This window comes from Drosophila mojavensis, unplaced genomic scaffold (assembly GCF_018153725.1).
Source record: "Drosophila mojavensis isolate 15081-1352.22 unplaced genomic scaffold, ASM1815372v1 contig_136, whole genome shotgun sequence".
NCBI lineage: Eukaryota > Metazoa > Arthropoda > Insecta > Diptera > Drosophilidae > Drosophila > Drosophila mojavensis.
This window is the reverse complement of record NW_025318667.1, coordinates 14,066,505-14,081,672: the sequence shown is the minus strand read 5'-3', so window position 1 is coordinate 14,081,672 and position 15,168 is coordinate 14,066,505. Positions and strand designations below refer to the sequence as shown.

The 15,168-nt window shown below is 41.5% G+C and overlaps 2 protein-coding genes across 5 annotated transcripts in view; one reads left to right on the top strand and one right to left on the bottom strand.

The window, feature by feature from the left end:
• Positions 1-15,168, bottom strand: part of LOC6583809 (E3 ubiquitin-protein ligase highwire) — a 54,147-nt gene that overhangs the window by 31,053 nt on the left and 7,926 nt on the right. For all 4 annotated transcript variants that reach the window (XM_032732272.2, XM_044007774.1, XM_032732271.2 and 1 more), the window contains exons 10-13: positions 12,581-15,098; positions 12,372-12,519; positions 12,202-12,304; positions 11,692-11,827 (exon numbers count right to left, since the gene is read on the bottom strand). In XM_032732272.2, the coding sequence (XP_032588163.1) occupies positions 11,692-11,827; positions 12,202-12,304; positions 12,372-12,519; positions 12,581-15,098 (2,905 nt within the window). The remainder of the gene's footprint in view (positions 1-11,691; positions 11,828-12,201; positions 12,305-12,371; positions 12,520-12,580; positions 15,099-15,168) is intronic.
• Positions 1,299-11,282, top strand: LOC6583810. Its single transcript, XM_002009439.4, has 5 exons — positions 1,299-1,422; positions 7,013-7,473; positions 9,214-9,591; positions 10,071-10,230; positions 10,310-11,282. Exons 2-5 carry the CDS (start codon positions 7,312-7,314, stop codon positions 10,984-10,986), a joined length of 1,377 nt encoding a protein of 458 aa, XP_002009475.1. The 5' UTR covers positions 1,299-1,422; positions 7,013-7,311; the 3' UTR covers positions 10,987-11,282.

Below are 15,168 nucleotides of genomic sequence, written 5' to 3'. Positions count from 1 at the left end.
GAAATTGGAAGCAACACGTTCAAGCCCCACTCGACAGTGACTCATAATCCATAGTCGATGCTATATCGGGCTAGCAGTGCTTCGGTTGCATAAACAAAAGCCGCTTCGCGTGTGGCATACTTATTAATGGAGATTTTTCCGCTCTACGCAGGTCAGATTAAATATGTGTATATAAATAAATAAATAATTAAATATATAAATGTATATATATATACATATATTGAATTGTTGAATAACTTGATTCGCTAGCGCCGATTTTTTTTTTTTTTTTTTTTTTTTTTTTTTTTTGGTCAGTAAGAATGTGTTTATAGCATAACGCTGAGACAAGTGTTTATGGATATTTTAAATTAGGCATTTTAGCTGAAGCTTACATACATACAGTCAGCAAATAAAGTTTAGATGCACTACGATTTTTAAGCTTAACTGTTGAATGTTGAATCTTGTTTTGTTGTCATACTTTTAAGTATAATTTTTTTGTTATACCTTGAACCCATTAAAAATTGGAACAGGCAGAAGGAATCATCGCAGAGAAAAATGAATTTCGTTTTTTCAGCCTAATTTGAAATATAATATTCTGCTTACAGGAAGTTAACATTTCTGCCACATGCTAAGCCTAATATCATTTTCATAGTATTTGACATCGAGTCTAACCGTTGCCAAGCAATGATGAATCTTAACAAGCTCTGTATGTAAGTGCCCGCTTGGTCCCGGGAGGTACTTATCTTTTGTGGGGGCATCTTAGACACTTATAACAGCAGTAGCCGAAGAAGTTGCAACAACAACAATAGTGACAGCAAGTGTCAAGCAATGCGTGTCAAGCTGACGCGCATTCAATTAAACGCGCCGCGAGCAATCAAAGCAGCAGACCCAGAGACCACCGAGCGGGATTGGGTACCACAAAAAACAAACAACTAGAAACGTAGCTGTCGTCTATTGCCGACTGTGGAATACTCTGTAATTACCATAAAACATCCACGGAATCACAGAATCGTTAATGAGATGGAAGCGATTAACAAAAATGTATTGTTATTGGATTGTTATTGTTATTGTATAGATATGTATGTAGGTAAGTTCATTAGCAATACTTGATTTTATGAGTCAATACTCTACAATCAATATGCTTTCATTCACTTCGTGCAAAGAGTATGCAAACAAACAGAAAGGCAGAAAGAGCAAACAAAACGCAAAACAAATTCTTGAAGCTCAGTAAGCTGCGCAGCTGCACTGACGCTGCTCAGTGCTCAGTGCTCAGTGCTCAGTACAAGCGAGATAGAAACACAACGGGAGAGTAATATCCAGCGCTGTTTGCGCTGTTGCGGCTCGTAAATGTTTCGTTGTTCCGTTTTGGCGCTCAGTTTGACATTTGCACGCGTTTAAGCCGGTCGCGACTCACGACAACCGAAAGCTCTGGCCTGACCGCTGGTTAGTTGTTGATTTCGTTGCTTCTGTTATTTTATTTTTTTCATTGCTTACGTTATTTGTGTGTGTTTTAAAACGGCGCCGATTTTATTTTGTACGCTGATTTCATAGCTAATGCAAATATTTGCGCTTAACTGTTTGCTGTCAAATTCTCATTTGCTTTTGTTGTTCATGCCGTTAATGAATATATATATATGTATGTGTGTGTGTGTGTGTGTGTGTGTGTGTGTGTGCACATGCGGGTGTGCGAGTGTCGTTCGAAAACCACAATGCGCCCAACTGCCAATAGCCACAACAAAAAGTTCAAAGCAATAAAAACAACAGCATCAGAAATTTCATATTTTTTTCTGTATTTTATTTTTGCATGCGGCCACTGCTGCCGTGACATACACACAAACAGCGAACATGTGAGCGCAGAATGAGAGAGCAAGAACGCGCAACAAAAACTTATGCAAAGAGATCGGTGCGCTGCTAGCATCGCTGCTTGTTGTTAAAATGCTTAGCAAAGCGCATTTCTTTCGTTTTTGACAGGATTGTGTATGGCAACTCCTGCACTCTGTCATTCTCTCTTCCGCTCTCGACTGTGTCCAGCGCTACCTGTGTGTGTGTGTGTGTGCTAATGCGTTGCGTAAGTCAGTGAGAATAGTGAGCTGGGATTATCAGCCGCCCCCACACATGAGAGCAAAACAAAACAAAATAAATAACAGCGGTAATAAAAAGAACTGTTTACAGAATTAGCATGTGTGAGTGAGAGGGACGCACTGTTTAGACTCGTAGAGAATGGCACATGGCAAAACAAATGACATTTCAATGCTAATTCGCTTGCAAGCACAGACACATACACATTCTTTTATATACATATACATATACATATACATATACATATACATATACATATACATATACATATACATATACATATACATATACATATACATATACATATACATATACATATACATATACATATACATATACATATACATATATACATATGTATATGTAGGAAAGTTATTGTGTAAATACGACCCACTCCCACACGCATACACACACACAGCGAACTGGAAATTGTCAAATAAAAACATCGAAAATGGCACCTTTCCACACTTATTGCCATATCCAAAGCAAATTATTTCGATTTTCGATTTTTCAAGGTTATGAGTATGACGTACAAAATCTGTTTTTAGTTTTGTGTTGCTGCTCAGCAATAAAAATGCTTAAAAGCTGAAATTAGCTTACACCGAAGAAACAAATAAATAAACAAACAAGTAAGAAGGCTCTAGTCGAGACTACTCGACTAGAAGCTACCCTGAACCCTCCAAGCAGATATTCTAATCATTCTGCACTTCTTTTATGCACACATACATACACACTCACGGACACGATGTACAAAGTATATTCGTCTGTAAGTTATTTTCGGGGGTACATTTTGAACACCTGGCATTCCAACTCCATTTTGTCATTTCAGCACATGCATACGTATGTATACATATCTACCCAGAATCCGATTTAGGCTCCTATCTCTATCTTATCTTCAAATACATTTTAGCGATCCTTCAGGGTGATACGTAATGGACATGTATATGTGACTAAACAGGAAATTTCGCAAGACTTTCTGAGTCAGCTCATATGAAATCGAAGCAAGATAAGATTACTTGGAACTACGATAAGCCATACCGAATAGCGCTGCGCGGTAGTCAGCTTCTGCACTCAGATTACTGCAATGGGGCCTAATTTCAGATGACAGCGAATCGAGTTGCATATGTTTATCTTTCATAATTGTCGGGAATGGAACAAAGTGTTGTACAGGAAACGCAATTCTGCCTTTATTCAATTTCTCACGCATGAGTACGATTCAATAAAGCCCATTTACTGAGGAATTAAGCGGTTAAAGGGTTCTTCAAAGCCTCTATTCGAGTGCTTGTCTGTCGCGCATCCGTTGCTTAGCTTCAAGCTGTTTACTTAAGTAGAAAGTATTTAACAAGCGTCTCATTCCCTTGCTCTTTCTCCTAATTTTTGTCTTTCGGTATCTCTTTATCTGCCTTTTGAGCTGACCGTCTTGTGTAGGTCTAAACTTGTTTTCTTTCCTAACATTTTACATTCTCAAACTTCTTATCGATAATATTGATCGATAACTTATATAACTGTACTCCATAAAATAACTACGAGACTTATCTCTTATTTTGTCGGTCTCACAATCGAAACTTGTAGTTAAAAAAAAATGTTATTATACTATTGATGATATATGACCTATGTTATATTGATGATGTGTTATAAAAAGTACTTGATGACTTGGTATAATGGTTTTGTGAAACAGTATGTAACGGGCAGCAGGAATCATCGCAGACCCCATAAAGTACAGTGGAATCCGGTTATAGCGACATTCAAGGGATGCTTGTGGGTGCTTGTGTGTGTATGTGTTTGTATGTGTTTGTGTATGTGTGTGTATGTGTGTGTGTGTATGCGTTTGTGTGTGTATGCGTGTTTGTGTGTGTGTGTATGTGTGTGTATATGCGTGTGTGTGTATGTATGTCTGTGTGTGCGTTCGTGCGTGTGTGTGTGTGTGCGTGTTTCTTGTGTAAGCTGAAAGACGCGAAAAATTATTGAAATATCTATTGCTCCAAGGGTTCAGCGTATCTCGTAGTCGAGCAGTCTCGACTAGAGCTTTCTTACTTGTTCGATATGTATTTATCTCAAGAGGCGGTAAAATAATTTCTGGGCACCGTTAAAGGGGCTTGAATATAACTTAAGATCATAAATTAAACTAAATTTGAATGCCTACCATGATTTCCCATTGTCATTTAGTTTATTACTCACCTTTCAGCCTTTTCGTTTTTGCGATATAGCAGACGCTAACTTAAACAATTTATATATTTCTGTTCAGCTGCAGTGCAGAATGTACACTAGATTGCCAAAATCCAGGAAATCAATAATAACCCTGCTTGCTCACAAAACATTATTATATAGATTACAATCATATCGTGACCGATAGTGCGGTATTTATTGACTATGAACATGTGATTGCACTATGGGTAAAAATAATGTATGCCAAAAAATCGGACTTTTTACCCATAGTGGATTGCAAGCAATTTCATAAATATTATAAGTTTTAAATTTAATATACACTACATTTGCATTTTAGTTGGCTGATTTCTGAGTAGGGAGGATAAATGTCACATCCATGATTTAATTTAATGCTTTTATGTTGAGATATTGTTGCTTAGATAGCCCGTTTTCATATAAAAACGCTAATGCCACCGTCAGCAGCTATGGGTACTGAGCCATTCAATGATAGCTTATTTTCCATATCCCATAAATTGTCACTGCTCATAGTTTTTTGTAACACATAAGTTTTATTGGTTTCTTTTGATTTCTTTGATGAAACCAAATCAGCATATAGCAATATGAGTTTTGAATTATTGCTCTCTGAGGCAAGTTCAGAAGCTAATTTCCTCTTTAATCGGGGTCCTGCTTCGTTATACAGTGCTTATCATAATTATAGCCCACCCAGCAACTTAAACTTTGAGCCAATCTTACCAACATTTTTAAGGATTTTAAAAAATAAATTTTACAGCACTTTGTAGACTGGAGCATAATCAGTAGATTTTGTTGAGATTTTTGTTCAATTTATGGAAAACTAAGAAAGAACCGTTAGATAGTTAGATAGTTTTTAAGAGATGCCGCTTGGAAAACAATTATCTTATTATGAAAAGGGCCCTAAATTCTCAATTTTTGAGTCAGGAGAGGCTATTTCGAGTATTTTACGAATTTTGAAATAAAAGTCAAAGTGTAATTAAAATTTTTTTGGATAACCCCGAAGAATAAGGATCAAGAAAACGTACTGGGCAAAAACCGTTACTAATTGCGCACGATGAACGCAAAATTATTAAGAAAGCCAACAACAGCTCAACCGCTTGTACAGCTTTGGCCGCACATGTGGCCGATTCTATGTCAGCGATGACTGTTTGGCGAGTACTTAAGAGCTCAGGAATCATAATTAGGTCTAAACTGACCAAAGCATCCATGTTGCTAAGTCGCCACAAGGTTGCTCGACTTGATTTTGCCGAAAGACATACTGCGACCGCGCGCTACTACGCGCGCTTGAATCATCGTCTTTTGGCTTATATACTGTATATTTAAAAATTTTTACCCTAACAGGTAATATTTTCTGATGAGAAGAAGTTTAACCTGGATGGTTCTGATGGATTTGATTCTTATTAGCATGATTTAAGGAAGGATCCTATGTTTTTTTTAAGGACAGACTTTAGAGGTGGCTCCGTCATGATTGGGGGTACATATTGTTCATTTGGTACCTTGGAATATAAGTTTGTATCGAGCCGTATGAACAGTGAAGAGTATATTCAGGCTCTGGATAGTAGTCTCATTCCATATTTAAGGGAATTACGTGAGAAATCAATGGTTTTCCAACAGGATAATGCCAGAATCCATGTGACCAGACGTACAAAGGAAAGTCTGGAGAAATGTCATGTTGATGTCCTTGACTGGCCAGCATGTTTTTCAGATCTTAATCCGATAGAAAATGTCTGGGGTAATCTTGTAAGACGTGTGTATGCCAAAAATCGCCAATTGGAGACAGTTGGATATCTTAAAACGCAAATTCTAAATGAATGACAAAGTTTCGAAAAGGACCTCTTATTAAATTTAGTGGTTTCAATGAGGATGAGAATTTAACTAAGGCAAATGGAGGTCGGACTAAGTATTGACATTAGTTTTTCCATCAATCCGCAACAAATTCGGATTTTTTTTTTTTACCAGTGTTGCCGTTTTTCCTCAAGCACAAACAGCTGGAGTAGGACAAAAAATAAGCCAAGTCTAAATAAACTACAATATTAGAATTGTTTTTTTTTTTTTTTTTTTTTTTTTTTTTTTTTTTTGTAATAGCCAATACATAGAAATACTGTAACAAACTTTTCATATTCATGAAAAACAAAACGAAATAGAAATTTCAATTTTTGTTACATTCATGCCATTAGATAGTCAACAGACTCTTCAGGCTAATAATTTAAATGCCTTTGTTTGGGAAAACTCTATAATAAAATCAACATTTGTTATGTCGATTTAACTCGGATGTAAAATTTAAAAAAAATATTGGTTTCTGTTTAAATGAGAAAGTTAATATTGAATTTAACGTATCAACGTTCATCCTATTTCTTATTTCATTTTTTTTTATTAAATTTACTTGGCTTCGACATTCCACCAAGATATTGAATGTATTCGAAGTGCGAAACGCAACAGTCAATCCATTGCAGCACTAGTGATGTGAGCCTTTAATAATTGCCAGCTTGTTAGTTTGTCTATTAATCGGTAATTGAGAAACTTTATTGTGATAACTAATATCAGAAACTAAAAAAATAAGTATTAGCCTTTTCGATTCTTAAATTAGCTAGATTTTCCGATATCCGCAATTCCCAAATTTTTTCCGCAATCGCACTTGAAAATAAGCCAGATCTGGCCGAAAATAACCCAAAGCGACAACACTGTTGGTGACACACACACGCACAACAAAAACATTGATAAGCTAAACAAAAAAACACCTTCAGCGATAAAAATTATATTTTTCTTCTCTTATCAGCACCTATGAACGGAACGAAAGAGGAACGGAACAACCAAGTACAGGCAAGAGCTCGACTGAACATATGAAAGATAGAAAGCGAGAGCGTGAGAGGGAGGGATGGGCTATTAGAGTATAGAATTGAAGCGTGGAACGAAATAGAAACCGAGAGAGCGAGAGGAGAGTAAGAGAGAGAGAGAGAGAGAGAGCAACACAGACGCAAAACCAAAGTGAAGGCAACTGGAACAAAATTATTCACTTCGACTATGCCCAGCTTGTTGTGAGGCAGAAAAGTCAGAAATTTCGTGAACCAAAGCAAAATGCGAAATATCCGAAATCTAAAGGATCCCACAGCTGTGGTGCTGTTGTGGTTGTTGTGGTTGCTCTGCTGGCCCAGAACGGGCACAGCGACGACACTGCCAAAGGTCGGCTGCACCGAGCACGACACCACTATTACCTGCGATTGCAACAACGATGAACAGGTGAGTCAGCAATGTGTATGTATGTATGTCTACACTCAACGAAAAACAGTGTTCAACCATAAAAATCTAACTTCTTTTATCATTTGGATTACATCATTGTTATAGATATATGTAAAGTGCTTGACGAAACTATTGTTTATACAATTTTTGAATAGAACTGAGAATGTCTGTAGATACTAAGAACATGTCCTTTTTTATACCCTGAACCCATTTTCAATGGGAAATCAGGGTATAATGGTTTTGTTGAAATGTATGTAACAGGGAGAAGGAGGCGTGGCAGACCCCACAAAGTATATATATTCTTGATCAGGGTGACGAGCTGAGTTGATTTGGCCCTGTCCGTCTGTCTGTCCGTCTGTCCGTCTGTCCGTCTGTCCGTATGTATGAACGCGTCGATTTCAGAAGATATAAGAGCTAGAGACTTCAAATTTTTTTTAAAATGTCCGTAATTACAGCGCGCATATCAAGTTTATCATTAAAAATCGATAACTCATCCCGATCTTTTTTTATCGATAAAAAACCTTATCGAAACCCAGTCATAAAATTATATCTTCTACACCTTTATTGCTAGAGTCTCCAAATTTTTAATGTATGCTTATATGCAATTTATACAATTTCGGTTTTTGTTAAAATTTACCCCCCACCTCTAAATTCACCCCCTCACCCTCACTTTTGTAAAAAGCGTATTTCAAATACTAGAGACTTGTGCTTTGGCAAGTACATGCATATTCATGTTATAATCATAATCTAAAAGTTTCATGAAGATCGTACGTCCATAAAAAAAAGTTATTAAACAATTAAGTTCTCATAGTAAGCGCACACTGCAGCCCATGCGTGTTTATGCGTGGTTGCTTGTATGTGTATGTGTGTGTGTGTGTGTATGCGTTTGTGTCTGTATGCGTGTGTGTGTGTATGTGTGTCTATATGCGTGTGTGTGTATGTTTACCTGTGTGTGCGTACGTGCGTGTGTGTGTGTGTGTGTGTGCGTGTTTCTTGTGTAAGCTGAAAGTCGCGAAAAAGTATTGAAATATCTATTGCTCCAAGGGTTCAGGGGATCTCGTAGTCGAGCAGTCTCGACTAGAGCTTTCTTACTTGTTTTACTTATAAGGTTGAATGAGCTTATCTTTGTATTAATCATCTATGTATATTGCAGATATGTAAGTGTGAGAAACTTTTACAATAAGAGATATTAACTTTTTGGTATGCCATCATAAGATTAGAGATCTGCAAAGGATTCATATAAAAATAGTTACAAACATATTTTTGCTGTCGAATACTTTGTCGTTTGATTCAATCGTGATTTGACTGGCCTTATAGAATTATCTGTATTACGGATCAACAGTGATCCATAAAGAACTTAGAAAGGGAAGGTATCAGAAATATATGGGAAATTGATGAGCTTTGGCTAACAAATTATGGTACATAGAGAGAAAAGTAAAATCTCTCGAATTAGGGACAGACAAACAAACAACAAGGTAGACATTGCAAAAAGCCAATATACTCTTTTCACTTCATGAGCGAGTATAAAATAGGTGGACTGTTTAAATGCAGGGAAGCAGGGAAACAGTCTAAAAATTGTTTATAAATCATTTATAGTTGGGAATATTTCGGAATAGTTATATAGTTATTTTCGTAAACTACTCGAAATTTGTATCCCATTTTTATTCTCTCAGTGTAAATTAGAATAAACATATTCTGATACGTTCCAATTTTCCTCTATGTCTTGCTTCTCCTCTGTAGCCCATGGTGCTGCCACAGCTGCATGGCGCCGTTTTTCAGGTTGTCATACGCAATTGTCGCGATTTGACTGTGGAGCCAAACGCTTTGGATAATACAGAAAGCCTGCGCAAAATCAGTTTCAAGCAGCTGCAACGTCTGGTGCTGCAGCAAAGCGCATTGAGCGTGCCCCGAGATGCCAGCAACAAGGCGCTTATTGTTGACTTCGAGGACGTCAACTTTCAGTTGATCGCCTCTCATGCGATCAGCGGCAACATCGAGGAGATCTCATTCACCCGGGGCCGCATCGAGCAAATGCACCCATTCGGCTTCACCACCATCAAGGATACTGCCATCTTGCTCAAGCTTGACGGCGTTACCGTACAGCGCATCGAGAGTCAGGTGAGCCACCGAAATATATCCATTTTATCATACAGCCTGCCCTTTCTTATATTTGTTAGATTAAGCCATGAATGTATCTGTTAAGACTTATAGTTGGAAAGATAGATTGCCATTTCAATTGTTTCTAGGCTATGGGCACATTTTTGCACTACATATTTTTAACTTCAAGATAGGATTTGAAATTTAAATATAGATGTGAATCCAATATATAAAATAGAATTTTTATAGAGCGTTATTTCATTCGATTCTACTGTGAAAACTTACTAAAATGTTTTATATGGTCTTGAAACTTCTTGTATAAAGGGGGAAGTACAATTGGATTTACTATAAGGATCGAAAAGCCTCTTGATATCAATTTATAGGCTGAGACCGAGCCATTCTCTTTGCTTGATCCCGGCCCAAGAAAGGATAAAAGAAACTCTCTCCTTATTCAGTTGGCATCTCTTATTAATATATAAATAATTTTTACAACTTTCCAGGCCTTCAAGAAATTCGCCGTGGAGAAGCTGATAATAAGTAATTGCAATTTCATTGGAAATTTGCCGACGCGCGCCTTCTACGAGCTGGAGGTGAGCAACGAGCTGGCGATGCACAACAATCAGTTCCAGGAGGTGCACTCGCACGCCTTCTCCTTCAAGCGTAAGCCACACTGATTAGCTATACACATAAATGCCGAGAATATTGCATTTCTAATCTATATCCGTTTCGTGGCCCGCAGTCATCTCCAAGCTGAGCCTCAGCGAGAATCGTTTCGCGGCCGTGGATGGGGAATGGCTGGAGGCTTACATCAAGGACGCGATTACGTTGCGAGGCAATCAGTTTGGTGCCACCAGCGAGATAGCCTTTCGCAGCCTGGGCGTGCATCGCGACTATCAGCTGAGCGAACGGCTGGAGCTGCGCTTCCACAACAACACAGTGCAGAGTCTGCCACCGGGCGGCAAGGTGCCTGGAGTAGCGGCTCAGCCATTGCGCTTCGATGAGCGCTTCGCTCTGAGCATACGGCAGCTGAGATACGAGAATGCCTGGAGCTGTGAGCAGCTGGATATGAATGCTCAGCCGCCGCAGCCGCGTGCCGAATTCTTTCGCCAGCACAGCGAGCAGCTAATGTTCCGTGCCGTCGCCAACGAACCACAGGCGGTGCCAGCACCATTTGTGCCGCTGCGTCAGCTGATCGCCGAGCAATGCCAAAAGACTAGCTATACGGCGTACATTGTGGCGGGCAGTGTGCTGCTGGCGCTGCTGGTGTTGCTGCTGCTGCTGCTGCTCTGGTGGCGGCTGGCGCAGCAGCGTCGACGACGCAAGCTGGATGTGGTGCAGCCAGAGCCACGCACCTACAAAGAGACACAAATTGTATACCAAATCGAGAACGCTGGCCTGCTCAAGACTGATTTGTAAAGCCATACACATACACACACATACACAAACGCACACACACACATATATACACAGCTGAAAGACGCTAGCTTAAGCGGAGCGGCAACACCACCAAGACCACTACCACCACCAAGAACCACCAAGAGTGACCTTTTGTTGTACCAAATTTTTAGCGTACGTTTAGTTTATAACGCTTAACATAATCGAAATAATCCTATCTATAGTAAACACAAAACATATGCTAATCCCTAAATTATATAAGTTGTATATAGAGAATGCGATTCTTTTTAAAATATAAACCAAGAAGTCAATCTCAAGGTAAATGTATTTGTAATAAGAAGACAATCTGTAGCAGTACTGATCGAATGTTATTTAACATAAATGTGATGTTAACATTCCTAAGAATCCAGAATGTAAGCTTGGTCTGTTGAATGGGCTTATTTTAACTACATTTACACTAACTGTTTGGGTTAGTTAGAGGAATGCGTTAATGCTAAAGTATTTTATAGATTCGAACACGCATATCTGAAATTTATTCCTGTATATAAAATACACGCACAAATTGAGAATAATAATATATGTATGTATGTATATCATATTTTTGGGAGAGAAAATCACTCGCTGAAACCACTGTGAAAAATATGTAGATCATTTTTCTAGGAATTTGCAAGATATATTGACATGAAGATATACACTACACTTTACATTATTATCTCTACAACTTACCCAATGGGCAGATATGATTCCAATGCTTGATGCACAGTCAGCTGTGGTTCGGACAATGCAAAGCCTTTCGAGAGGAGTGCATGATGCGTGCTGATTGTCTCCTCAACGCCACTCATGTCGTCTACTTCCTTGTCTTCTGCATGATATTTGAATAAAGAATTATAAGAATATTAATGGGATTGTTAAGTATTTTAATAAAATAACCAAAGTTAAAGAGGAAAGCCAACAGAAAACATTTTCATAGATATTTTGCAATTGCAAACAAAATTCTTATGGTGACTGTAAATAGATTCTTTAGTTGGGTTCTTTTACAGTATATCATCATATGACACCTGATATAGATTATATAGAAAATAGTGATATATGCATGTGATATATGGGCGCTCTGCAAAAGTTTTTAAAAATGTTTTAGAATGAGACTATTTTGAATCGAAACGGACCGATCGGCAGCTGTATATCGTATTGATTATATAAATAAAGGTATGAATATAAAAATATATAGTTTCTTACCCGGCAGATTGAGATCCTTTTTCATTAAATTAGCGCTGCACATGCCGCCCAGATAGGACAGCTCCTGCTCCAGCCGTATGAGACACGAGTTGCTAGCATTGATCTGAGCGAGAGGGAAATAGTTTTGAATAGTTTAAACAGAGATGGATGATGCGTGTGGTAGAGTTTACCGCTGTGGGATTATCGTAGCCCACCACCAGGCACTTGAAGCCATAGCGATTATTGTGAGGATCCTGGGCGTACAGTGAGGCCGTCTCCAAGGAGAACTCCACGCAGTTGCCAGGCAAAATGAGAACGTTCTGCAGCCAGTTGGAGGCGCTGTAAGCAAGAGACGTACATATATCAGAGAGGCGCTATTATGGTATTATGCTCTGCTTACGTATTGAACTTCTTGACGACAATCCAATCGGGATTGGGCGCTGCCGGCTCGGGTAGAGAGCCGGTCGTCCGACAGCAGCTGGTCATCTGTAAGTGGGCGTTGTGTGTGCGTCGTGTGCTCACATTATTATCGAGCAAATCATAGTATTCCTCGCCAGGGCCAGTAGACGGTGCTGCTGCTGTTGTTGGCGTTGTGCTCAATTGGCAGGGCGGTGTGGCAGCTGCTGCCGACGCTGTCGGGCGCATGGGAATCGAGAGCAGCAAATAGTCCTCCAGCTGGGCGGTGCCGCACTGTGAGTCAAACTCAATGGTCAGCCATTGGACGCAGGGCGGAAACTCGACCCGATAGCAACTGATGCTGGCGCTGCGATACGGATGCTCGCTCTCCACAATGCAATAATGATTGCTGGTGGTGCTGCTGGCAGGCGTTGGTTCCGGTCTCAGTTGCTCCGAACGCTGGTCTTTCGACACATGCAGCTGATTGAGCGCTGCAATGTGCGGCAATATCTCCTTGATGAGGCCAAGGATTTGCACCGAGCTCTTTGGATCGCTGCAGGCCAAATTGGAGATGTGAGCATAGACCAGCGGCAGAAGCGTATGAAACATATTCGAGGCGGCCAAATTGAACACCTCCAGCAGTTGCATAGCGGCAACACCGCCGCCCACAATTTGCGCCTCCTCCGAGTCCGAGTGCAGCAGTTGCTGTGGCATCTGCGTTGGCAGCTGCTGCTGTTGCAGCTGCTGTGGCGGCAACTGTTGCTGCTGCTGCAGCTGTAGCTGCTGTTGCTGTTGCAACTGTTGTTGCTGCTGCTGCTGTCCGGGCAACGGCTCCTCGGCCGCCAGCTCGTACTCGGCACGCTCATTTCCATTAAGCTTGGCGGCCAATTGCACATTGGAGAAATTCATTTCGGCCGTTTCCTCGACGCCGATTTCGGTGGCCCCAATTTCGATTTCCATTTCGAAGGGATTCGTTGAGCGCTTATCGAATTTCAGCGTCTCCATGATGCCCTTGGAGAAGGACTCGATGCGCTTGCCCAGATCCCTTGCCGTCGTCGACAGCTGTGGATCCACAGGCAGCGCCGCTGTTCGCGAATTGTTTGCCCAGTTAATATCCATGTGCTCCTCAATGGGTGTTATGTTGTGCTCCGAATCAATGGTCTGCGTATGGTTCGACGACGAGTTGTCCGTTGGCGAGCAGGAGGCGGCCATGGCATTGCGCGCCAGTATGAGCAGCTCTGTGCACTTTTTGGTTATGTCCGCGGCGATTTGCAAGGCCGTATCCCGCGTGGACACCTCGTTGCTGGCCAAGGCGCCGACATGTGCACCATCTGACGAGCAACCCGTCAACTCGGGCTGCTGTTGCTGCTGCAGATGCTGGTGCTGGTGCTGATGCTGGTGTTGGTGCTGGTGCTGTTGGTGCTGCTTGACGGGCGTGCTGTAGTACAGTATGATGGGCAGTTGGCCGCGCGCGGGCGTGGTGCCATTGAAGCTCAAGTCGCACGCATAGAAATGAAAGTTGACGCCGCATGGACCGCGCACCGTGGGCATGCCGGCATCGCCGGAGCAGGTGCGCGCGCCCTGGGAACAGAGGCGCAGGGCGTAGCGTGCATGCTCCTTGATATGGACCGGATGCTCAAACTTAATCTCGGCTAAATCATTGTGCACGGCCTCCTGATCGTAGCTGCCTGATATGGACTCCAGTGTTTCCCACTTGTGCTGTGGCTGCAGGTCAACTGTATTATCATATAGCAGTTCCAGCTGATAGTCATAGCTGCCCGAGCCGGAGTAGACCATGGCGCCAGCTATGGCTATGCCCGGCCGATCCACCGAGAAGGCAATCGCGTCCGGTCCAAAGTTGCCCGTGTTCCAGGTGCGACTCAAATCGCAGCGTGCGAACCGCGAGCTGGTCGAGTGCAGCGTACGAGGCGGCAGAAACAATTTATCGTATTCGCCCAGAGCTGTCTGATAGACAATCTCGGCCAGTACGCGGGCCAGCAGATGGCAACAGTTATCGATGAGGCCCTGATTGATGCACTCCTTTAGCGCATAGCTGCCGCCCAGGCAGCGGCTGTAGATGGACTCGATTCGCGCCCTAATCGGATTGGCTATTATGTCCAGCAGACGCACCAGCACATCCTTGAACGTCCACGAGTTGCTCAGAAAATCGCTCTTCTCCTGCTGCGTGCGATAGATCATCTGCTCCACAAGTATGGGATACTGATGCGCCTCCGTTGAGGATAGCATGGGCAGGCCCGAATTGTCGCTTGGGCTGATAATCGACTGACGCTCATTGCCGGCCGCATTGAGCAGGGAGAACGTGGCGCGTAGCTTCACCGTGGGCGAGCAGAGCCCGGCTAGGATAGCGCTCAGCAGGCGAGAGTGCAGTGCTCCGCGGTCCATTTGGGCCAACAAATCGCACAGGCAGTTCCACTTGAGCGACGAAGTCGGATAGAATGCATCAAAGCAGGCCACAAAGCTCAAATGGCATTCGTCCAGAATTTCCAGGACCAAGGCATAGCCTGGTATTACATGGAAGGGAGAGTTCGTGTTAGATATAAGTACATATGTACATATATGTATATGTGTATA